The sequence below is a fragment of the Coregonus lavaretus genome (assembly GCF_964263955.1).
Source record: "Coregonus lavaretus genome assembly, chromosome: 2".
In the NCBI taxonomy this organism is placed as follows: domain Eukaryota; kingdom Metazoa; phylum Chordata; class Actinopteri; order Salmoniformes; family Salmonidae; genus Coregonus; species Coregonus lavaretus.
In genome coordinates, this window is record NC_139989.1 from 65,218,140 (window position 1) to 65,242,988 (window position 24,849).

The 24,849-nt window shown below is 42.4% G+C and overlaps 1 protein-coding gene across 1 annotated transcript in view; it reads right to left on the reverse strand.

The window, feature by feature from the left end:
* Positions 1–175: 175 nt before the first annotated feature.
* LOC311103428 (integrin beta-1-like) overlaps positions 176–24,849 on the reverse strand; it is a 51,853-nt gene continuing 27,179 nt past the window's right edge. Inside the window, exons 2-16 of the mRNA XM_084144994.1 lie at positions 12,873–12,939; positions 12,299–12,384; positions 11,782–12,001; positions 11,128–11,298; positions 10,651–10,889; positions 10,058–10,213; positions 8,698–8,793; positions 7,969–8,058; positions 7,586–7,726; positions 7,174–7,376; positions 6,653–6,891; positions 6,094–6,316; positions 5,076–5,308; positions 4,611–4,777; positions 176–1,753 (exon numbers count right to left, since the gene is read on the reverse strand). Of these exons, the coding sequence (XP_084001120.1) occupies positions 1,688–1,753; positions 4,611–4,777; positions 5,076–5,308; positions 6,094–6,316; positions 6,653–6,891; positions 7,174–7,376; positions 7,586–7,726; positions 7,969–8,058; positions 8,698–8,793; positions 10,058–10,213; positions 10,651–10,889; positions 11,128–11,298; positions 11,782–12,001; positions 12,299–12,384; positions 12,873–12,939 (2,397 nt within the window). The 3' untranslated portion in view covers positions 176–1,687. The remainder of the gene's footprint in view (positions 1,754–4,610; positions 4,778–5,075; positions 5,309–6,093; positions 6,317–6,652; positions 6,892–7,173; positions 7,377–7,585; positions 7,727–7,968; positions 8,059–8,697; positions 8,794–10,057; positions 10,214–10,650; positions 10,890–11,127; positions 11,299–11,781; positions 12,002–12,298; positions 12,385–12,872; positions 12,940–24,849) is intronic.

Genomic DNA, 24,849 nt, shown 5'->3' on the forward strand with positions numbered 1-24,849 from the left:
ATTAACAGGCTAAATGTGATGTATATCTTGTTTTTTAAATTAATTTTCCATCAAACTATGGCTCCCCATAATAAAACCACAGAGAGGAAGGAGCTAGTTACAAGTATCTTTGATAAAACCATGCCTCCTCTTTCTAGAACTAACTTTGCAAAGCTAAAATAAAATAAGCATTACATGTGTCATTTAGGTGCTTTATTTAATAAATAAATTCAGAAACAGAATTGGGAAAAGTGAACATAATTTTGAAATAAAAAGGCTCTTTAAAAACAAGATGTGGCATGAGGCATTTTTGTATTTTAAAACAATTCCAAGAGGCCTTTCATTTAATACTGCAGATGAGAGGTTACCCCAGCCCAATGATTTCAAAAGGGGGAAACATCAGATTAAAACAAAATAACTTGTATCAATCAGTATGTCTTCAGAACAAAGTAGACAATTCGTTTAATATTGATCAACATGAAACACATGGGATAAGGCTTTGCAATGAAGGCATATATTTGGCTTTGCTTGGAATGAGTACAGAAAAGGACCTGAGGTTGAATACCGAAATCTTATAGAATAAAACTACATTATACTAAAAAGAAATGAAACTTCTAATTTTGTCACATAAATATATGTCAATTGATTATGTAATTAAGTGATTTACATTGCTTTATCCCGTTAATACAAGTGGTTTTCAATCCCTTTAAAATAGCCTGTTTATGACAGTTTTATGAAATAATTCATTTTTCTTATTTTCAGTACTTTTGCAAGGCAAAACCTGTTCTCATCAATAGCGCAATAACCTTTAACATCTAAACATCAATGCTTCCTATGTATTAGTTCTTAGAACATCTTCACACATTACATGGAACGCGTCCCAAATATAGCACATTATTCCCCATGTAGTGCACTTATTTTGGTCAAACGTAGCACTCTATAAACGGAATTGGGTGCCATTTGGGACGCACAATGTTACCTGATGACTAGGTTAGACTCTGCTATTGATGTGATAATCTTTAAAAACGACCCCAAATGATGAATCCATACTCTTGCAATCCTGCTTGATGGATGACTCATTTATCCACAAATTAATGTATAAGTATATAGCCCTGTCTGAGCCAGAACGGCCCACATGGCAGGAGCCTATCTCCTGTTTCTGTAGTTTGAGGCAGGTTGATGTACAAGTACACCCCCTGGACAGGATGCTAGTCTATCGCAGGGCCAAATCAATGTTTACTACATATTGTATGTACCCTATGGCTGAAAAAATACTTCACAGCCACAATGCAAAATATTGGTATGATTTAGTCTCAGGTCCTGTCTGACACTCAATGGCACAATCATAACAAGTCCATGAAGAGAAAGAGAGCACTCTCTGTGCCCATATAGGTATGGTCTCTGAAAGGCACAACCCATGGCCCATACCAGTCCTGTGGCAAAAATCTTCATTTCAACCAGTTCTTCAAAAGAAAAAGCACCTTAAAGTATATACACATAACAACTAACTGTACATTTTTAATGACAATGATTGCATAGAAAATAAACTGTTAGTAAGAAGACCAAATGTAGTGGCTGATGTAATGTTATAATACTGAAGCGACAAGAAGAAGAAATTACAAAAGACAAAATGACCCCCCCCCGTATCCCTCTCACGCCCTATAACTATATTTGCATACAGTGTTGTTCTGGGAGAACTGAAGCTCAATCATTTGCCTTCATATTTGGGGTTGACCACCGTTGTAACAGCACTCTTGTAGATCGGGTTTTCTCCCTGGAAGGCACAAGAGAAACAAGAAGAAAACGTTACAGTTGTAATTTACAGTCATTATACAGTACCAGTCAAAAGTTTGGACACACCTATTCATTCAAGGGTTTTTCTTTATTTTTACTATTTACTACATTGTAGAATAATAGTGAAGACATCAAAACTATGAAATAACACATATGGAATCATGTTGTAATCAAAAAAGTGTTAAACAAATCAAAATATATTTGAGATTTGAGATTCTTCAAATAGCCACCCTTTGCCTTGATGACAGTTTTGCACACTATTGGCATTCTCTCAACCAGCTTCATGAGGTAGTCACCTGGAATGCTTTTCAATTAACAGGTGTGCCTTCTTAAAAATTAATTTGTGGTATTTCTTTCCTTCTTATGGCAAGAACAGCTCAAGTGCAGTCGCAAAAACCATCAAGCGCTATGTTACCAGCCAGACTGTGTGAATCAGGCCTTTATGGTCGAATTGCTGCAAAGAAACCACTACTAAAGGACACCAATAAGAAGAAGACACCTGCTTGGGCCAAGAAACAAGAGCAATGGACATTAGGTCGGTGGAAATGTGTCCTTTGGTCTGGAGTCCAAATTTGACATTTTTGGTTCCAACCGTTGTGTCTTTGTGAGATGCGGTGTGGGTGAACGGATGATCTCCGCATGTGTATTTTTCCCACCGTAAAGCATGGAGGAGGAGGTGTTATGGTGTGGGGGTGCTTTGCTGGTGACACTGTCTGTGATTTATTTAGAATAAAATACATTTTGATTTGTTTAACACTTTTTTGGTTACTACATGATTCCATATGTGTTATTTCATAGTTTTGATGTATTCACTATTATTCTACAATGTAAAAAATAGTAAAAAATAAAGGAAAATCCTTGAATGAGCAGGTGTGTCCAAACCTTTGACTGGTAGTGTATATGTAACATGTCAGTCATATGACAACAGCTGCAATTTTATGAGGGAAAAAACCCACAGCAAAATCCGAGCCCATTTAGAATATCAAATGATTATCAAGCATTCTTGGGACAGATCTTGTAAACTGATCGTGCCATCACATGGATATCTTGGTGTCATTTTGAGTGAACATTCGTGTGTTGTCATCCAGGTAACACTGTTAGAAGAAATATCAACAAACGTCACAGACACAACATGCCATTTCAATCATAGCTTCAAATATGACACAATGTGCATACTGTGGTTAAACTGAAGTGTAATAGGCTTACATGTGACGACCTGTTACAGTACTTACCTTTGTTCAAACTACTAACAGAGGGGACAGTTTATGTTGACCCACAAAACAACACTTACATGGGTTTATTGTTGGTTTTAATATACCATCATGTGGATCTTTCTGCACAGTTTCCTCAACTGACTTACTTGGCCCAAAGAGAGACCAAATGAAAGCCAGAAATATTGAGATATATTAAATAGTGACAGCTTACAGTAAGTTGACAAACACAAATAAAGAAACACACAAACAAACAAAACCAACTGGAAACCCATGCAGGAAAACAGAGGAGAGGGAAAGTAAATACAAACTTATAGAACCGCAGCTTTACGTCCATAGAATGGATTCTGGAACTTATTAATAGGGCTCTTGTATATGGGATTCTCTTGCTATGGGTAGAGAGAGTGGGACAGACATTTCAGAACAGGAAAAAACAACAGAAGAGAAACAGAGACAGAATGAAATGAAAACATGGGTAAAGATAAATGAGAAGGAATAAAATAATGATATGGGAAAGAAGTAAAAAAAAGAATCCCTAGAGAAAGGAGTATTTCTACATCGGGATCAGAGGCTCAGAAGTTGATAATCATCTAAGAGGGCTGGGAAGATTCCCTTTCTATATGTATACAAGTCAGGTCAGTCTGCTCTCTCATACAGTCATTGATGTCTGATGTCTTCTCCATGTACCATGATGAGAGGGTCTAGAAGCCTCAGTGCCCTGCCCATTTCACCAGAGAAGCTCTCACATGCGGCTGGTCTGACAGAGTAATCAGGACGTGCTGAATCATCAAGCATTTCGGAAACCCTGGGTCACATTCATTAGGGCACATCACAGCAAAATGCTTTTCAATGGAAAATGAATATGAGTGTTTCTTACGGACAAGTCCAGGTAGTACTCTGTCTGTTTTCTTACATTTGGTGCCTAATGAATAACACCCTGCTGTCTGGAATGTAACCTCTGCCTGCAGTGTGGTTAACTCGATGCTAGGTGGCAGCAGAACACCACCAACCAAACTAGGCTTCTGTAGCCACTCCCAGGAAAATACAGATAAATAAAATAAAAACAGATGTATGTGTTTTCAAGGAGCTTCACATTCTAAAAAGTGTTCTGTTTTTTGGGTTCTGTATTTTGCACAGCGATGACTTCAAACTTTAAAGATATTTACTTCTGAAGTTGAAACTGAGTAGGACTGTCTGTGTGCATCTTATGAAATCATCAACAGGTCTGTTACAGTCATCAAAGGTTGAGATAGAGTACAACACTGTTTCCAACTCTGTATTCCTCTAGGAGTCCGTTCTCTGTGTAAGAGATTCACACAGTGGCCATATCTATAACAACTGTTTTCCATGTCCTACTGAAATTACAGTCAGGGAGAATACAAAACTAAGACCGGCAAAAGTACATCATGTGGTCCTCTGTAGCTCAATTGGTAGAGCATGGTGCTTGTAACGCCAGGGTAGTGGGTTCGATCCCCGGGACCACCCATACGTAAAAATGTATGCGCACATGACTGTAAGTCGCTTTGGATAAAAGCGTCTGCTAAATGGCATATTATTATTATTATCGCCATTACAAACTTCTCCAAGATGGCTGCCTGGTACTGTGTCTATTATCCACTCTCTTACCGTGTCCCATTTAGCATTCATCTTCTCCTTTTCGAACTTGGCAAACTCCCTCCTGTCGTGGATGATCATGAGCAGCTTCCAGATGAGCAGCAGAGCCAGGCCGATCAGCACGATGCCCGCCACAACGCCAGCCACGATGGGGATGATGTCAGGGCCCGCAGGGCAGTCTGGAACACAGACAGTGAAACACACAGCAAGAAAATTCAGTTAGCCCAATATTTTTGGGGGTATTTAACCAGGCAAGTCAGTTGATGTAAAATCAAATTCATATGCACAATTACATCCTGATTTGCATTATACTGTATCTAGGGCAAGGAACTTCTGGTCAGTTCTTCATGGTCAGGTCAGGTCAAGAACTCCTAGCTCTAATCACAAACACTACTCAATGTATAAACAAATAATCCCATTTTTTCACTCTTATATCCTCAGTCACAATGCCATGCCATAGACTGTATATGCTCTCACCTAGTGTTTCCACCACATGGACCTCCTTCTCTGTGTTGTTGTTGACAGCATAGGTGTAGTAGAACCAGCAGTCGTTGGCATCCCTCTCCTTACAGTGCATCAGGGGGAAGGCCTGTCCTGGCTGGGGCAGCTTGTCTCGGTCCTTCACCTTGATCAGGTTGAAGTAGCTACAGTCCCTCTCACACGTGTCCTTCTTCTCCCCTGTCCCAAAGGCCCTGCACTGAACACACTCCCTGTGGAAGACAGGACATTGACATTAAACTCTGTACAGATGGAGTAACACACGCAGGTAGTCTCACATTGTGATGCTTCCTAGACTTGTAACATATTCACTTGTCTATTGGAATGCAAGAAAGCTGAATATTGAGGTTCATGCAGGTGTCTATAGTGGGCAATGCTGTACCCTACACTCTTAGAAAAAAAGGTTCTACCTAGAACCTAAAAGGGTTCTTCGGCTGTCCCCATAGGAGGACCCTTTGAATAACTATTTTTGGTTCCAGGTAGAACCCTTTTGGGTTCCATGTAGGACCCTTTCCACAGAGCGTTCTACGTGGAATCAAAAAGGGTTTTCCCTGGAACCAAAAAGTGTTATTCTATGGGGACAGCCGAAGAACCCTTTTGGAACCCTTTTTTCTAAGAGCGTAGCTAGCACTACTGGTTTTAGATATCACAGTTGTGTCTAAACGGTCCATTGTTCCCTTTCTTGGAATGATCGGAAGAAAGGAAACAGAGCTCACAATAACAATGGAGGTTTAGTCGGATAAATGAAGAAAACTCTTGATGCCTATTTAAAAGGTTAAGAGGCATTAAACTAAGGCTGAGGAAAGAGAGAAGGAACCCGTCCCTTACAAATAAAAACAAATAAAAAGCATAATTAATTTCAACCATTACAATAAACCTTTATGTAATCCACACATAACATTCCCACAAGGAAATACAGCAATATTGTTGTTTTTTGCATAGCTAAAACAATATAAAATGATCAAATACAATTAATTAATTCCTTTATTCAACTCACTTGTGTTCTGCACAGACTCCTGGACAGGTGGGACAGATCTCACAGGTGGGCCCCTGGAACTTGGGGTCAGTGCACTTGCAGGTGCCACACTCACAGGTGCCCCGGCCATTACAGATCTGCTTGTTAGAGGCCAGGCAGGTCGTGGTGTCCAGAGAACAGTCACAGGCACTGCCCGTCCAGTTGGCATCACAGATACACACCCTGCACTCACAACGACCATGTCCTGCCACAAGACAACACACACAGGGTCAGAGATGAGAGATTACCCTGCAAAGATCAAATACAATCACAGATAAAAAGGGCCTAAATTAACGAGGGTAAATCTAATTTCATAACGGGCAATGATCTGTAATTTCATTGGAAATGGGCTCATTATAACCACAAACGATCACATGAGGTCACTCATTTGTGTGCAGAACAGGATGTCACACTTGTCTACAGATGGTAGCGCTTGGCCATCATTTCACAGTAAGCAAAATCTGTAATGAAATCATTTAACGCATTTATCTTCTTCGAAGCATGCCTATTGCACACCACAGCAGCTCAACTGATGACTTACCTCCACAGAGTTTGTTGTTGGAGCGGTCACAGTTAAAGTTGTCACACTCGCAGAACTTTCCATTGTAGCGTTCCTCTGGGTTCTCCCTCTTCTTACATTCGCAGGTTCCACACACACAGTCTCCGTTGTTGCTGCAGATGTCTGTACCATTGTCTTTACGACAGTTCTTATCCAGGTCTTCACTGGTCACTTCGTTGGTGCTGCACTCACACTGTCTACCAATACGGCCCTCGTTGCACCTGAGCGACAATAAAGAAAATCAAATGTAATACTTATTTACAGTAGATATTGATAGGGAGGACTGCATAAAAGACTGCCTGTGTAGAATATTCAGACACAAACAGATGCAATACACCTGAAAACAGTTACATACCAATGGACCACAGAAATAGATGTACAACGAATTATACATACAGTATCAAACATCATACTGTACAGTATCTCTATGCCATGGACAATATTACAATATGGAAGGTAAATAAGGGTTAAGATCTTCTGCCTTTGAAACATAAGTGCCTTACCTGCAGGCTCCACATTCATATGTCCCGTTGCCGTTGTGGCAGATTTCACTGTTCTCGATGCCGTCTTTGTGACAGTCACATTCACAGATGAAGTTCAGAGCAATCTCCACCTCCTCGGTGAACCCTAGGGGTTTGATCTTGATGGTCTCTGGTTTGCCCATCTTAGGACACTGCTTAGCTGTGATGCTTATGGTGAAAGACACCTACAGATAAGTGATGAAAGAATTCATTCACATTAAGGGCATAATAATCACATTTCATAATAAAAAAGCAATGCATTTGACTACTCTGACATCTAATAAGGGACAAATCCAATGCAATTGGTCAGAAAACTGAAATAACTGAACCCGAAATATGAAAAAAATATATTTAGACTAGAAAACAATCAATGGAGGATGTTTTGGTTCCCCACCTCGTCCCCGATGGAGATGTTGGAGCATTTTCTTCCCATCTCTCCCTCACCAGTCACTCCGTTCTTGCAGCGTGACTGGTACGTGATGGTAACTCCCTCTGCCAGCTTACTGTTCTCCAGAATCACCTCTGAGGAAAGAGACTACCACACAAAGAACAAGAGTTAGCCCACTGTAAATTGAAAATATACTAAATATTCAGTAATCTACAGTTTTTAAAATGTTGTTTTTTTCCCATACAAAGACCAGTTCAGACAGAGACGTGATGACTTTATGGTAACAGCAGCATGGTTTTTGCCAACTATTTTAAGGCTGAAAGTAATAAAGTGAGAGTGTGCAGCACTGTATATTGTCTAGTAACCAATCCAATTCAATCTATACTTACATTGTAGGCATCAATAATGAGGTTGATAACATTGCTGGAGTTTGCAGAGAGTGTCCCCACCGCAGACTTAGGAATGAGATTCTTCAACTCCTGAGTAGAGAGAAAACACAGTAGAGTAAATTATAATTTACTAGTATGTCAATATGAATCCTGTAGATCTCTAAATAATCACGGCACCAGAAAAGTTGTTCAGAGCAAAACTGTTTTGTTTTGCCTGACCCATTTAGATTGGTGAGTAGTTTGATTGTGGTCTGCAAACACATAGTGGTAAGGTCTGAATCTAAAGGTTAAACTATTTACAGTGTTGTGACATTCTAACAGTGGAATCAAATAAACAAAGACCTTCTCCCGAGGTTGACAAACATTGTCCAAGCATTGGACTGATGTGGATATGATAAAGGAATATTATCGAACTCCAGGCAGACATCTAATTGGCTTGAAAAGCAGTAGAGGGCAGAAGGGAACATTCAGAGGCTTGTGTCCCAAATGGCACCCTATTCCTTATATAGTGCACTACAAAAGTAGAGCAATATATAGGGAAATGGTTGCCATTTGGGACAACCAGAGATCCAAAGAGACGTTACTAGTAACAAGGAGCAGATGCTGCAGAGCAAAGGTAAATGTTTCTCTGCTCTTCAAAGGGCTGGGCTTCCTCCAACCTCCAACAGAGAAGCACAGAAACTTGGAAATAAATGTTTTTCCACACACACACTGGAACAACTGACTGACCTTGTAAACAGGCTGGAACTCCTCTGTGATGGCAAAGATTGTCTGGATGTTGTTGTCACTTAATTTCTGAACCAGGTGGGCGATGGAGGGGTAGTCCTGTTACAGGACAACAATAAGGAAGTACAGGTACCAGGTTAGCCCTTTGATGACATAACTAAGGGCAAGTAGCCCATTCCCTTCAAATCTTGTCATATTCAAAATACAGACCACACAGAAGACGACAAAGAAAAAGCCACAATAAATACAGTACATAGCAGTGTATTATTTAAGAAATAATGTGAATTGTAATAATGAATTATAGTGTGACAACTCCCGACAAGGGCTGTTCTGAGGCCCGGAGTGAAGCCATAATTCCTGGGTTCGAGGGTTCGAGGGCATTATTGCTTTTATATAACGGTTGTCAACATATTTATAAAAATATTAATGACATTTTTTCATTAAACAATTACTTTAACAAGTACATTTGTTTTTGCATTCTGAAGTTGCTACCCAAGCAGGCAGGTTGTTAGTTATTTTCTCATGTTTTGACACAGTCGTTAATTCTATTCATTCGACATTGCTATGCTAAACAAATCATTGGCATGTAGCTAGCTAGCAGAGATTCAATAATGATAAGAGACAATAACTTCAAAAAATAATGGCTTAATACTGTAAACATCCAATAGGCCTACATAGGCAACAACTATTATGGTTGGCGAGTCCGAGCTAACCAAGCTGGTGATGTTAATAGTGACGTTTCCGTTGATGGCACATGAGTGGAAGAACTGTCCATGCTCCTGGCGCTTGTTGATGACAGCCAGTACTTGTCTCTTAGGCGGAGAATGGGACATACCTCTCACATTGTTGGCAGTTAAAATGGCACTCCAGCGGTTTTTGTTCTCCATGTTAGGCTGTCAATAACTCTTGTGTGACACCTTATATTTTGGTTTTGTTTGTAGGCTAGTAGCTGCACTGTGCTGGTTAATGAATGTATGGACTTCTGTTTATGGTTTCCATGGTGAATTATTCGTTTCCCGTTCATTCTGGGGCTAGCTAGCCTACTGGCACGGGAGAGATCGCATTTGTAAAATGATACATTGTTGCACAGGTCGTAGAGGCAGACAGATAGGTTTATACAACAACCCCCAACTGTTGCAAACCAAATAGTAGCATGGAAAAATTGTGTAGACACTTTTTTCCTGAGGGAGATGAAGTTAATGAATTTCCTGCCTGGGCTATGGGACAGTGGAATTATGACATTAACACATCATGGTATTTTGCAGGAGTTGTTGTCCCACAACGACTGCATACCAACCAATCAGCATCCAGGATCCAAACAACCAGTTTTATAATACACTACATTATGTATTATTATACATACATAGTAGTGGCTCATGGTGTACATGTTGTTCTCCAGGTGGCATTTCCCATCGTTGGGCAGAACGATCCCTCCCAGTTTCCCATCTCCAGCGAAGTGGAAGCCAGCATCAGTGGAAAACACCAGCAGACGGGTGACGTTCCTCCAGCCAATGTGCTCCTGGGAGGAGGGAGAGAGAGAGAGGCCCATTAAAACTCATTGTAAAAATAAACAACATACAGAAAAAGGACACAGCTTACAGAAATACCAGAGAATAAAATTACAAGACATAGGAAAGATTCAGGAAATATATGTAAAAAAACTATGAACAGCTATGTGAGAGGTTAGCCCCTTAAAATAGCAGTTTAGTACCCTAGAGTGAATGAACTCTCAAACATTGAGGTTTTATAAAATGGCCTTCTCTTAGCCTCCAGTTAGCCTCCACTCCAGCCATTCTCAAATGAGAATAGGGTGTTGAGGTCTGGTACCACGAGACCAATTCACAGTCAATATAAATATACTTACTTACTTAGTCCTCTTTGTCCTGAGTCAATATAAAACCCTGATACAAATTATTATTTGAACCATATATACTATAATAAAAACATAATACTTACACCACAGACAGCCACTTGCATGATGGCATCAAAACCTCCCTCTGGTGAGTCCAGGTTTCCAGAGATCTGCTGTTGTCCCACCAGGGTGTTGAACTCCTGTCCATTGCTGGTCAGCTTCAGGACGTTCTTATAGCTGAAGGGACTGGTGCAGTTCTGGTCCCCAGTACAGGGGTTCAGCAGCTTGGCTGGGGTGGTGCTTATGTAAGGCATCACCGTCTTCTCAACGAAGGAACCAAAACCTAGAAAATAAGAAAAGATATCCAGCCCACATATAAACTGTATTGGTAAGGAGACAGGACACCAATTTGTTAGCTTCAGAACATCTTTACTAAGATAAAACCAGATATGTTACAAATGACATTATGGGTATTGTAGTACACCCAACCAGCACTGAAAGCAGAAGAGATCAAGTTGTCGTAAAGAAGAAATTCAAAGAAATATGGACATCCTCATTCCGGGGCGGATTCATAATCTTACCGATTCTGAAATCAGATGTGATCTTTGACATCTCCAGCATCAGCTGTGTTCCCAGGTTCTTGACATTTTCTAAATCATCCTTCATTGAGTAGGAGAGGTCCATCAGGTAGTAGAGGTCGATGGGGTAATCCTCAGCTCGTTTGAACTTCAGATTAAAAGACTGTGGTTCACCTACAGTACACAGACAGATAGGCAAGGTTAAACCAGGGACTATGGATGAAAATTAGCACTTTTGCTAACTCCGGCACATTTACATTGATGTCAACACTGAAATGTTGATTAAAGTGCATTGTCCATGTCAAATACGCCTCTGGCACAGAAGAGTACAAGGAGCACTCCTTCCTTCCACATCATAATAACAGCTGTACAGTTGATAGATTAAACTCTCAAAGAAAATGGAGGATACTGTAACTAATCAACATTACAGTGAAAGACCAAAGAAAATATCAGAAAACAGCAACCCTCAGCAACGTTCCTTCAACAATGGTCAAACGGGAAGTTATGGCTGAAACAAACTTAACTAAGACTGCGTCCCAAATGGCACCCTTTTCCCAATATAAGGCACTACTTTTGACCAGATCGGAAAGTAGTAGAACTAAATAGGGAAAGGGTGCCATTTGGGATGCAACCTTATCAAACTATCAAAGTTCCCACCAGATCTGAGGCTGAGGGTGAGTTTCTGGGGCTGGATCTGTGTGATATCCTCTGGTCTGAGTTTCTTTGCTCCCTTGTTGCGGTTGGTCACAGCCTTGTTCTTCAGGACCCGATGGCTGCCTCTGGGGTTCTCTACCTTGGCGGCACCGCAGCCTCTCTTCCTCAGGGACTCAAGCTCGTCACAGCGGGTCGACGTGGCCTCACCCTGCTTAAGGAACTCCTGGGGGAGAGGGAGGAGAGGAGGTTAATCAGTATCATGACAAATTGCATTATGGCACTCAGAGGAAATCCACCCAAAATGTAAGGTCCTTATTTTCTGAAAATATATTTCCTACACTCCAAAGCAGGTTATAAAGGTTATAAACAAAATTGCCTTATACACTAGTGTTGTAATTCCAAGGGACAGTTTAGATGACATACTTCTTTCCTTGATTGCATACACCTGCAAGTTCTAACGCTGAGTCAAATACAGTAACAATGCAGTAACAAAGTTATTGACAAATTCAAATCCACATACTGGGTCTGTGCACCATCCACATTTCGCTCCCACTTGAATACACTCCCCACAGGACTTGGCATTGGCCTTGATGCACTCGTTCCCTTCTGAAAAAAATTAAATGTTGAAGAGAAGCAAACTCATTATAAACTCCTAAAGACTAAGCAGGCAAAAAGCCCCAGTATTTACACATTTGGAATTAGGAAAACTGTGTGGCTCAGAGAGAACAGTAATTGGAGCCAGAGACAGAACGGAATATTCCGCTGTTCCATAGGTCCATGATGTCCTCACGACTATGCTCCAAAAAGCCTAGGTGAAGCTGCTTCTTCTTCTGGCTAATGACATCATTACATTACAGCAGCATGCTCGCTCTGCTTCGACTCACCCATGGAACATCAGGCTATTAGTCACCATTCTGTATTGTATGTAGGCCTACATCGTTTATGATATATTATGATTAGATGATGTACTGTGTAGTCAGTGTACAGAAACAGAATACTGATGTTACTGTTGAGGATTGATTTTGTCTAACAAGGTGGAACTTAAAGTAAGTAGGACAGAAACTTGAGATAAGATGGAGAGAGAATAATTGTACCTTGCTGAGCACTGCTGTAACAAATTACTCCTAACAATGTTGATATCAGAAGTAGTTTCAGGTCCATCTGAAAAATAAAACAGATACAACATCATGAGTGAGGATACATTTAAAGTTAGCAGTGAATACTGTTTTTGTTTACATTTGTAGTACAATAAAAGACATGAGACTTTTTGAATTAGTTTACATTTGTATTACCATAGAAGGCATTAGGTTTAGTGACTTAATGGATACCAGTTAATTGATATAGCCTTAGGGCCCAGAGTTCTTGCTGGTCAGGTGGTCACATGGTCTGGAGCCCTATATAGTGCCTTCAGAAAGTATTCACACCCCTCAACATTTTGTTGTGTTACAGACTGAATTTAAAATGGATTAAATTGAGATTTTGTGTCACTGGCCTACACACAATAACTCATAATGTCAAAGTGGAATTATGTTTTTAGAAATGTTTACAAAGTAATAAAAAAGTGAAAAGCTGAAATGTCTTGAGTCAATAATTATTCAACCCATTTGTTATGGCAAGCCTAAATAAGTTCAAGGGTCAAAATGTTCTTAACAAGTCACATAATAAGTTGCATGGACTCACTCTGTGTGCAATAATAGTGTTTAACATGATTTTTGAATGACTACCTCATCTCTGTACCCCAAACATACAATTATCTGTAAGGTCCCTCAGTCGTGCAGTGAATTTCAAACACAGATTCAACCACAAAGACCAGGGAGGTTTTCCAATGCCTTGCAAAGGGCACCTACTGGTAAATGTGTAAAAACCTAAAAAAAGACTTTGAATATATATCCCTTTAAGCATGGTGAAGTTATTTAAGTTGTGTCAATATACCCAGTCACTGCAAAGACACAGGCATCCTTCCTAACTCAGTTTCCAGAGAGGAAGGAATCCGCTCAGGGATTTCACCATGAGGCCAATTGTGACTTTAAAACAGTTACAGAGTTTAATGGCTGTGATATGAGAGACAAAACATGCATCCTGTTCGCAATAAGGCACTAAAGTAAAACTGCAAAACATGTGGCAAAGAAATTCACTTTATGACCTGAATACAAAGCGTTATGTTTAGGGCAAATCCAACACATCACTGAGTACCACTCAAGCATGGTGGTTGCTGCATCAGGTTATGGGTATGCTTGTCATCAGCAAGTACTAGTGAGGTTTTTTTTGTTTAAAAAGATTAACGTAATAGAGCTAAGCACAGGCACAATCCTAGAGGAAAACCTGGTTCAGTCTGCTTTCCAACAGACACTGGGAGACAAATTCACCTTTCAGCAGGACAATAACCTAAAACACAAGGCCAAATATACACTGGAGTTGCTTATCAAGACGACATTGAATGTTCCTGAGTGGCCTAGTTACAGTTTTGACTTAAAATCGGCTTGAAAATCTATGGCAATTCTTGAAAATGGCTGTATAGCAATGGTCAACAACCAACTTGACAGAGCTTGAAGAATTTTAAAAAGAATAATGTGCAAATATTGTACAATCCAGGTGTGCAAAGCTCTTAGTCTTACCCAGAAAGAATCACAGCTGTAATCGCTGCCAAATGTGATTCTAACATGCATTGACTCAAGAGTGTGAATACTTAAGTAATTTAGATATTTCTGTATTTCATTTTAAATAAATTAGCAAAAATGAAGATTTTTCTTTTTCACTTTGTAATTATGGAGCATTGTGTGTAGATGGGTGATTTGTAAAAATATTTAATCCATTTTGAATTCAGGCTGTAACAACAAAATGTGGAATAAGTCAAGGGATATGAATACTTTCTGAAGGCACTGTATATTAAATATATAATCAGTAACTGTATTAACTCATGACGTGGTCCATGACGATGGTCGCATGTCACGAGCCGTGGAAGCCGAAGACAGCGACCTCCCGCAAAGCAGTCTACAGTCGTGGTCAAAAGTTTTGAGAATTACACAAGTATTGGTCTTCACAAAGTTCGCTGCTTCAGTGTTATGAGATATTTTTGTCAGATGTTACTATGGTATACTGAAGTATAATTACAAGCATTCCATAAGTGTCAAAGGCTTTTATTGACAATTACATTAAGTTTATGCAAAGAGTCAATATTTGCAGTGTTGACCCTTCTTTTTCAAGACCTCTGCAATCTGTCCTGGCATGCTGTCAATTAACTTCTGGGCCACATCCTGACTGATGGCAGCCCATTCTTGCATAATCAATGCTTGGAGTTTGTCAGAATTTGTGGGTTTTTGTTTGTCCACCTGCCTCTTGAGGATCGTCCACAAGTTCTCAATGGGATTAAGGTCTGGGGAGTTTCCTGGCCATGGACCCAAAATGTCGATGTTTTGTTCCCCGAGCCACTTAGTTATCACTTTTGCCTCATGGCAAGGTGCTCCATCATGCTGGAAAAGGCATTGGTCGTCACCAAACTGTTCTTGGATGGTTGGGAGAAGTTGCTCTCGGAGGATGTGTTGGTACCATTCTTTATTCATGGCTGTGTTCTTAGGCAAAATTGTGAGTGAGCCCACTCCCTTGGCTGAGAAGCAACCCCACACATGAATGGTCTCAGGATGCTTTACTGTTGGCATGACACAGGACTGATGGTAGCGCTCACCTTGTCTTCTCCGGACAAGGTGTTTTCCGGATGCGCCAAACAATCGGAAGGGCGATTCATCAGAGAAAATGACTTTACCCCAGTCCTCAGCAGTCCAATCCATGTACCTTTTGCAGAATATCAGTCTATCCCTTATGTTTTTCCTGGAGAGAAGTTGCTTCTTTGCTGCCCTTTTTGACACCAGGCCATCCTCCAAAAGTCTTCGCCTCACTGTGCATGCAGATGCACTCACATCTGCCTGCTGCCATTCCTGAGCAAGCTCTGCACTGGTGGTGCCCCGATCCCGCAGCTGAATCAACTTTAGGAGACAGTCCTGGCGCTTGCTGGACTTTCTTGGGCGCCCTGACGCCTTCTTCACAACAATTGATCCTCTCTCCTTGAAGTTCTTGATGATCCGATAAATGGTTGATTTAGGTGCAATCTTACTAGCAGCAATATCCTTGCCTGTGAAGCCCTTTTTGTGCAAAGCAATGATGATGGCACGTGTTTCCTTGCAGGTATCCATGGTTAACAGAGGAAGAACAATGATTTCAAGCACCACCCTCCTTTTAAAGCTTCCAGTCTGTTATTCTAACTCAATCAGCATGACAGAGTGATCTCCAGCCTTGTCCTCTCACCTGTGTTAACGAGAGAATAACTGACATGATGGCAACTGGTCCTTTTGTGGCAGGGCTGAAATGCAGTGGAAATGTTTTTTGGGGATTAAGTTCATTTTCATGGCAAAAAGGGACTTTGCAATTAATTGCAATTCATCTGTTCACTCTTCATGACATTCTGGAGTATATGCAAATTGCCATCATCAAAACCGAGGCAGCAGACTTTGTGAAAATTAGTATTTGTGTCATTCTCAAAACGTTTGACCAAGACTGTACACTCCCAACGAGTGGCCTGGAGCAAATACAAAACAACGAATAGTTTCGCCGTCCTCGAGCCTGATCTTCCTGCCCCTTCGTCGCTGGGGGTGCCTGTGTCTGCGGCCGCAGTGCCTACTACTACGATTTCGAAGTCGACGTCGGCAACCTTCCGTCCCTGCTCTGGATCGAGCAGGGATTCTCCATATGTCGGAGGCCTGCATCCTGTGAAGCGTGGGAGTGGGCGGATTTCCTCGTCCTTCTCGCCAGCCGTGATTTTGGGCAGCTCCATGGTAAGAAATGTGACCGTTCCTGGTGCAAAAACAATGTCCTATCCCGGAGCTCGAGTAAATTACATTACTAAGCTGCTCCCGAATGTACTACGTCAGGACATGGAAATTGATTCTATCGTAGTCCATGTGGGTTTTAATGACATTATGAAGGGCAGCTCTGAACAGCTGAAACTGGATTTTAAAGAGCTGATTGACACTAACAAAAAACCCATCATATCTGGCCCTGTGCCCTCTCTGAATCGTGGCATTGAACGCTTTAGCAAGATTATTGCTCTTCACAACTGGCTACGTGATTATTGCAGCTCAATGGGTGTAACTTTTGTTGACAATTTCGATACCTTTTGGGAACAAAACACGTTTTATAAGGAGGATGGGATCCACCCAAATCATTTGGGTTCCTGGACCCTTTCACAGCATTATAAGGCTGCATTGAGACAATGACTTAACAATGACCCAAGCCCAGCTCAGCTAATCCCTACCATTGTGACACAGAGTTGTCAAAATGCTTCAGCAAATGTACATTACATCAGGGGCGTTGGTAGACACAATATAAGTAACCTAATTTATGTCCCTCTAACTGCCTTGTGTGCAGTAATCATGTGCCTAAGAACCAGATTTATACTGTTAGCACTGAGCCGGTGTCCCAGAGGAGGCAGTCCACTGTGTGCAGCTCACCCTGCACTAACATAAAGAACATGAGCACATATAATGCTGCTAAGCTTCCCAGTAAAGCAAGATAAACAAGTAAGCATCCCAGAAGAAAAGTGCTCAAAATAGCCCACGTTAACATATGTAGCTTAAGAAACAAGGTTCATGAAATCAATAATTTGCTAGTAACAGATGACATTCATATTCTGACTCTCTCTGAAACTCACTTAGATAATACATTTGATGATACAGTGGTAGCAATACAAGGTTATAACATTTATAGAAAAGATAGAAATGCCAATGGTGGAGGTGTTGCTGTTTATATTCAGAACCACATTCCTGTGAAGATTAGAGAGGATCTCATGTTAAATACTGTTGAAGTTATATGGCTACAGGTTAATCTGCTTCACCTAAAGCTACTTCTGGTGGGAAGCTGCTATAGACCACCAAGTGCTAACAGTCAGTATCTGGATAACATGTGTGAAATGCTTGATAATGTACAGTGGGGAAAAAAAGTATTTAGTCAGCCACCAATTGTGCAAGTTCTCCCACTTAAAAAGATGAGAGAGGCCTGTAATTTTCATCATAGGTACACGTCAACTATGACAGAAAAATTTAGAAAAAGAATTCCAGAAAATCACATTGTAGGATTTTTTATGAATTTATTTGCAAATTATGGTGGAAAATAAGTATTTGGTCACCTACAAACAAGCAAGATATCTGGCTCTCACAGACCTGTAACTTCTTCTTTAAGAGGCTCCTCTGTCCTCCACTCGTTACCTGTATTAATGGCACCTGTTTGAACTTGTTATCAGTATAAAAGACACCTGTCCACAACCTCAAACAGTCACACTCCAAACTCCATTATGGCCAAGACCAAAGAGCTGTCAAAGGACACCAGAAACAAAATTGTAGACCTGCACCAGGCTGGGAAGACTGAATCTGCAATAGGTAAGCAGCTTGGTTTGAAGAAATCAACTGTGGGAGCAATTATTAGGAAATGGAAGACATACAAGACCACTGATAATCTCCCTCGATCTGGGGCTCCACGCAAGATCTCACTCCGTGGGGTCAAAATTATCACAAGAACGGTGAGCAAAAATCCCAGAACCACACAGGGGGACCTAGCGAATGACCTGCAGAGAGCTGGGACCAAAGTAACAAAGCCTACCATCAGTAACACACTACGCCGCCAGGGACTCAAATCCTGCAGTGCCAGACGCGTCCCTCTGCTTAAGCCAGTACATGTCCAGGCCCGTCTGAAGTTTGCTAGAGTGCATTTGGATGATCCAGAAGAGGATTGGGAGAATGTCATATGGTCGGATGAAACCAAAATAGAACTTTTTGGTAAAAACTCAACTCGTCGTGTTTGAAAGACAAAGAATGCTGAGTTGCATCCAAAGAACACCATACCTACTGTGAAGCATGGGGGTGGAAACATCATGCTTTGGGGCTGTTTTTCTGCAAAGGGACCAGGACGACTGATCCGTGTAAAGGAAAGAATGAATGGGGCCATGTATCGTGAGATTTTGAGTGAAAACCTCCTTCCATCAGCAAGGGCATTGAAGATGAAATGTGGCTGGGTCTTTCAGCATGACAATGATCCCAAACACACCGCCCGGGCAACGAAGGAGTGGCTTCGTAAGAAGAATTTCAAGGTCCAGGAGTGGCCTAGCCTGTCTCCAGATCTCAACCCCATAGAAAATCTTTGGAGGGAGTTGGAAGTCCGTGTTGCCCAGCGACAGCCCCAAAACATCACTGCTCTAGAGGAGATCTGCATGGAAAATACCAGCAACAGTGTGTGAAAACCTTGTGAAGACTTACAGAAAACGTTTGACCTGTGTCATTGCCAACAAAGGGTATATAACAAAGTATTGAGAAACTTTTGTTATTGACCAAATACTTATTTTCCACCATAATTTGCAAATAAATTCATTAAAAATCCTACAATGTGATTTTCTGGATTTATTTTTCTCATTTTGTCTGTCATAGTTGACGTGTACCTATGATGGAAATTACAGGCCTCTCTCATCTTTTTAAGTGGGAGAACTTGCACAATTGGTGGCTGACTAAATACTTTTTTCCCCCACTGTATGTGATATCAAAAGAGAGGTATACTTTCTGGGTGATTTAAATATTGACTGGCTTTCATCAGGCTGCCCACTCAAGAGAAAGCTTCAAACTGTAACCAGTACCTGCAACCTGGTTCAGGTTGTCAGTCAACCTACCAGGGTGGTTACAAACAGTACAGGAATGAAATCGTCAACATGTATTGATCATATCTTTACTAATGCTGCAGAGATTTGTTTGAAAGCAGTATCCAAATCCATTGGATGTAGTGAGTAGCCATATCTAGGAAAACCAAAGTTCCAAAGGCTGGGTCTAATATTGTGTTTAAGAGGTCATACAAGACGTTTTGTAGTGATTCCTATGTTGTTGATATAAATAATTGATGTTGGCCCGTGGTGTGTAATGAGGAGCAAACAGACACTGCACTTGACACATTTATGAAATTGCTTATTCCAGTTACTAGTAAGCATGCACCCATTAAGAAAATGTATGTAAAAACGGTTAAATCCCTGTGGATTGATGAGGAATTGAAAAATGTTATGGTTGAGAGGGATGAGGCAAAAGGAATGGCAAATAAGTCTGGCTGCACAACCGATTGGCAAACGTATTGCAAATTGAGAAATCATGTGACTAAACTGAATAAAAAGAAGAAAAAACAACACTATGAAACAAGGATAAATGACATAAAGAATTATATTAAAAAGCTTTGGAGCACCTTAAATGACATTTTGGGGAAAAAGGCAAACTCAGCTCCATCATTCATTGAATCAGATGGCTCATTCATCACAAAACCAACTGATATTGCCAAGTACTTTAATACTTTTTTTCATTGGCAAGATTAGCAAACTTAGGCATGACATGCCAGCAACAATTGCTGACACTACACATCCAAGTATATCTGACCAAATTATGAAAGACAAGCATTGTAATTTTGAATTCCGTAAAGTGAGTGTGGAAGAGGTGAAAAAAGTATTATTGTCTATTAACAATGACAAGCCACTGGGGTCTGACAACTTGGATGGAAAATTGCTGAGGATAATAACGGACGATATTGCTACTCCTATTTGCCATATTTTCAATTTAAGCCTACTAGAATGTGTGTGCCCCCAGGCTTGGAGGGAACAAATGAGTGATGATTGGCTGAGAGAAATTGATGATAAAACAATTGTGGGGGCTGTTTTGCTTCAGTGCAGATTTTGACATTATCGACATACGAAAAACGTATGTGTTATGGCTTTACACCCCCTGCTATAATGTGGATAAAGTGTTACTTGTCTAACAGAACACAGAGGGTGTTCTTTAATGGAAGCCTCTCAAACATAATCCAGGTAGAATCAGGAATTCCCCAGGGCAGCTGTCTAGGCCCCTTGCTTTTTTCCATTTTTACTAACGACATGCCACTGGCTTTGAGTAAAGCCAGTGTGTTTATGTACGCGGATGACTCAACACTATAAATGTCAGCTACTACAGCAACTGAAATAACTGCAACACTTAACAAAGAGTTGCAGTTAGTTTCGGAATGGTTGGCAAGGAATAAGTTAGTCCTGAATATTTCCAAAACGAAAAGCATTGTATTTGGGTCAAATCATTCACTAAGCCCTAAACCTCAACTACATCTCGTAATGAATAATGTGGAAATTTAGCAAGTTGAGGAGACTAAACTGCTTGGAGTAACCCTGGATTGTAGACTGTCATGGTCAAAGCAAGAGGAACACCTACGTGAGAATGCTATTCATTGACTATAGCTCAGCGTTCAACACCATAGTGCCCTCAAAGCTCATCACTAAGCTAAGGATCCTGGGACTAAACACCTCCCTCTGCAACTGGATCCTGGACTTACTGACGGGCCGCCCCCAGGTGGTAAGGGTAGGTAACAACACATCTGCCACACTGATCCTCAACACGGGGGCCCCTCAGGGGTGCGTGCTCAGTCCCCTCCTGTACTCCCTGTTCACCCATGACTGCATGGCCAGGCACGACTCCAACACCATCATTAAGTTTGCCGACGACACAACAGTGGTAGGCCTGATCACTGACAACGATGAGACAGCCTATAGGGAGGAGGTCAGAGACCTGGCCGTGTGGTGCCAGGATAACAACCTCTCCCTCAACGTGACCAAAACAAAGGAGATGATTGTGGACTACAGGAAAAAAAAGAGGACTGAGCACGCCCCCATTCTCATCGACGGGGCTGTAGTGGAACAGGTTGAGAGCTTCAAGTTCCTTGGTGTCCACATCACCAACGAACTATCATGGTCCAAACACACCAAGACAGTCGTGAAGAGGGCACGCCAAAGCCTATTCCCCCTCAGGAGACTGAAAAGATTTGGCATGGGTTCTCAGATCCTCAAAAAAAATTCTACAGTTGCACCATCGAGAGCATCCTGACTGGTTGCATCACCGCCTGGTATGGCAACTGCTCGGCCTCCGACCGCAAGGCACTACAGAGGGTAGTGCGTACGGCCCAGTACATCACTGGGGCCAAGCTTCCTGCCATCCAGGACCTCTATACCAGGCGGTGTCAGAGGAAGGCCCTCAAAATTGTAAAAGACTCCAGCCACCCTAGTCATAGACTGTTCTCTCTGTTATCGCACGGCAAGCAGTACCGGAGCGCCAAGTCTAGGTCCAAAAGGCTTCTCAACAGCTTCTACTCCCAAGCCATAAGACTCCTGAACAGCTAATCATGGCTACCCGGACTATTTGCACTGCCCCCCCACCCCCACCCCATCTTTTTACGCTGCTGCTATGTTAATTATTTATGCATAGTCAATTTAACTCTACCCAAATGTACATATTACCTCAACTAACTCAACTAGCCGGTGCCCCCGCACATTGACTCTGCACTGGTACCCCCCTGTATACAGCCTCCCTACTGTTATTTTATTTTGCTTCTGCTCTTTTTTTCTCAACACTTTTTTGTTGTTGTTGTTTTATTTTACTTTTTATTTAAAAATAAATGCATTGTTGGTTAAGGGCTGTAAGTAAGCATTTCACGGTAATGTCTACACCTGTTGTATTCGGCGCATGTGGCAAATAACATTTGAATTGATATTGATACAACAATAGCTAAGATGGGGAGAAGTATGTCCATAATTAACAACACTATCAACAAGGCAGGTCCTACAGGCCCTAGTTTTGTCGCACCTAGACTACTTGTCACGAATTCAGCCGAGGCTGCCCCTCCTCCTTGCTCGGGCAGGTTTCGGCGTTCGTCGTCACCGGCTTACTAGCCACTACCACTCCATTTATCATCACTCCATTTGACTTGTCTTGTCTTGTCAATCACACACACCTGGTACTCATTCCCTCATTAGTCTGTGTATAAGTGTTCCCTCTGACCCTTGTCCTTTGTGAGTGATTGTTCATTGTGAGAGTGGGTAGCTCGGTTTAGCTACTCTTTCCTTGTATGTAGCCAAGGTGGATTTTTCCCTTGTGCTAATTTCGTTTTGACGCTTGCTGCACTTTATTCATGTACACTGAATAAACTCTGGATTTCGGTGTTTTACCTCCTGCACCTGACTCCGTCATTCACACCTCGTCACAGAATCACCCACCACTATGGAGTCAGCAGGAGAGGAGCGCATGACTGGAATAGTGGCAAGGGTCCAGGAACATTCCACTATGCTGGCCAGCTTGGGGGAAGCGATGGATTGGGTTCTTCAGGTCGTCCAACGCCTTGAGAGAAGAGGAACCGATCCGTCGAGACCATCTGGCCAACTGGATCCAGCCACCTACATCACAGCACTCGGAGGGATCCAGATATCTCGACCACAGGCGTTCGATGGAACGCCGGCTCTATGTCAGGGAGTCCTTCTCCAACTGGAGCTGTACTGCTCCAGTGTCAGGCCGGCGCCATCAGATCGAGAGCTGGTGTCTGTCCTCATTTCCTGCCTCTCGGGGAAAGCCCTGGAGTGGGCCAACGCGGTTTGGAGAGAAGGAGGAGCCGCGTTGGAGGACTACAGGGAGTTCACCCGACCTATTTCGGGAGGTTTTTGATCACCCGGCCGAGGGTCGAGAAGCGGGTGAGCAGCTGGTCCACTTGAGGCAGGGGACGAGGACAGTACAGGAGTTCGTGCTGGAGTTCCGGATTCTGGCAGCAGGATCCGGGTGGAATGAGCGGGCCCTGATCAACCAGTTCCGGTGCCATCTACGGGAGGAAGTCCTACTGGAGCTAGACTGCCAAGACACCAGTTTGTCTTTTACCGAACTGGTGGACATGGCCATTCGTCTGGATAACCTGCTGGCAACCAGAGGACGTCCTGGAGGAGGTCTGCCCGTTCCCGCCCCGACCAACGCGGATCCAGAGCACATGGAGCTGGGTAGTACCGCTCACCGAGAGAGCAGAAGACGACAGCGCCAGTGCCAATCGAATAGCACGAAGGGACATTCCACCACACGTTGTTGTCAGTGCTCTTTTGGGTCAGGAGGCGGCCGGCAGGGCACTCTCGCATCACCCCAGGTATTGAGCACCCACACTTGTTCAGAGCCCTCTGCTGCGCACTGTACCATACCCATATACTTCCCTGATTACATGAGAGTTCCCAAGTGTAAGGCGCTAGTAGATTCAGGCGCAGCTGGGAACTTTATGGATAAAACTTTCGCACGCCGCCAAGGCATTTCATTAGTTCCCCTATCCATTCCACGCCCCATCAGAGCACTTGATAGTCGACCATTAGGTTCCGGGTTGATAAAGGAAGTCACAGTACCAGTCACCATAATCACACAGGAGACGCATTATGAGCAGGTCACTTTTTCCATCATTGAGTCTCCTGCTTTCCCTGTTGTGTTAGGTATTCCGTGGCTAGCACTCCACAACCCCACTTTCTCAAGGCCGCAGAGGGCTCTCATGGGGTGGTCGCGAGAGTGTCAGGGTAGGTGTCTGGGTGTTTCCGTTGGTGCAACCACAGTGGAAAGTCCAGACGGTGCCTCCACCGTGCGCATTCCCCCCGAATACCATGATCTGGCACAAGTTTTCTCCAAGAATAAAGCAACTAAATTGCCACCTCATCGGGCGGGGGATTGCACAAACCTTCGGGTAGACGCTGTACCTCCCAGGAATAATGTGTATCCCCTGTCGCAGGCGGAGACAGAGGCTATGGAGACATATGTCACGAGTCCCTGCGCCAGGGGTACATACGTCCCTCCACTTCAACCGCCTCCTCAAGTTTTTTTTTTGTGAAGAAGAAAGACGGCGGTCTGCGCCCGTGCATTGACTATCGACCACTGAACAAGGAGACTATTAGATTTAGTTATCCTCTCCCCCTCATTCCGTCAGTGGTTGAGTCATTGCATGGAGCGCGCTTCTTCACTAAATTAGAACTCAGGAGTGCGTACAACCTGGTGCGTATCCGAGAGGGAGATGAGTGGAAGACAGCATTCAGCACACCCACGGGGCATTATGAATACCTGGTGATGCCCTATGGTTTGATGAATGCTCCCTCAGTCTTCCAGTCCTTTGTGAACGAGGTGTTTCGGGACATGCTTGGTCGCGGTGTAGTGGTCTACATCAATGACATCTTGGTGTATT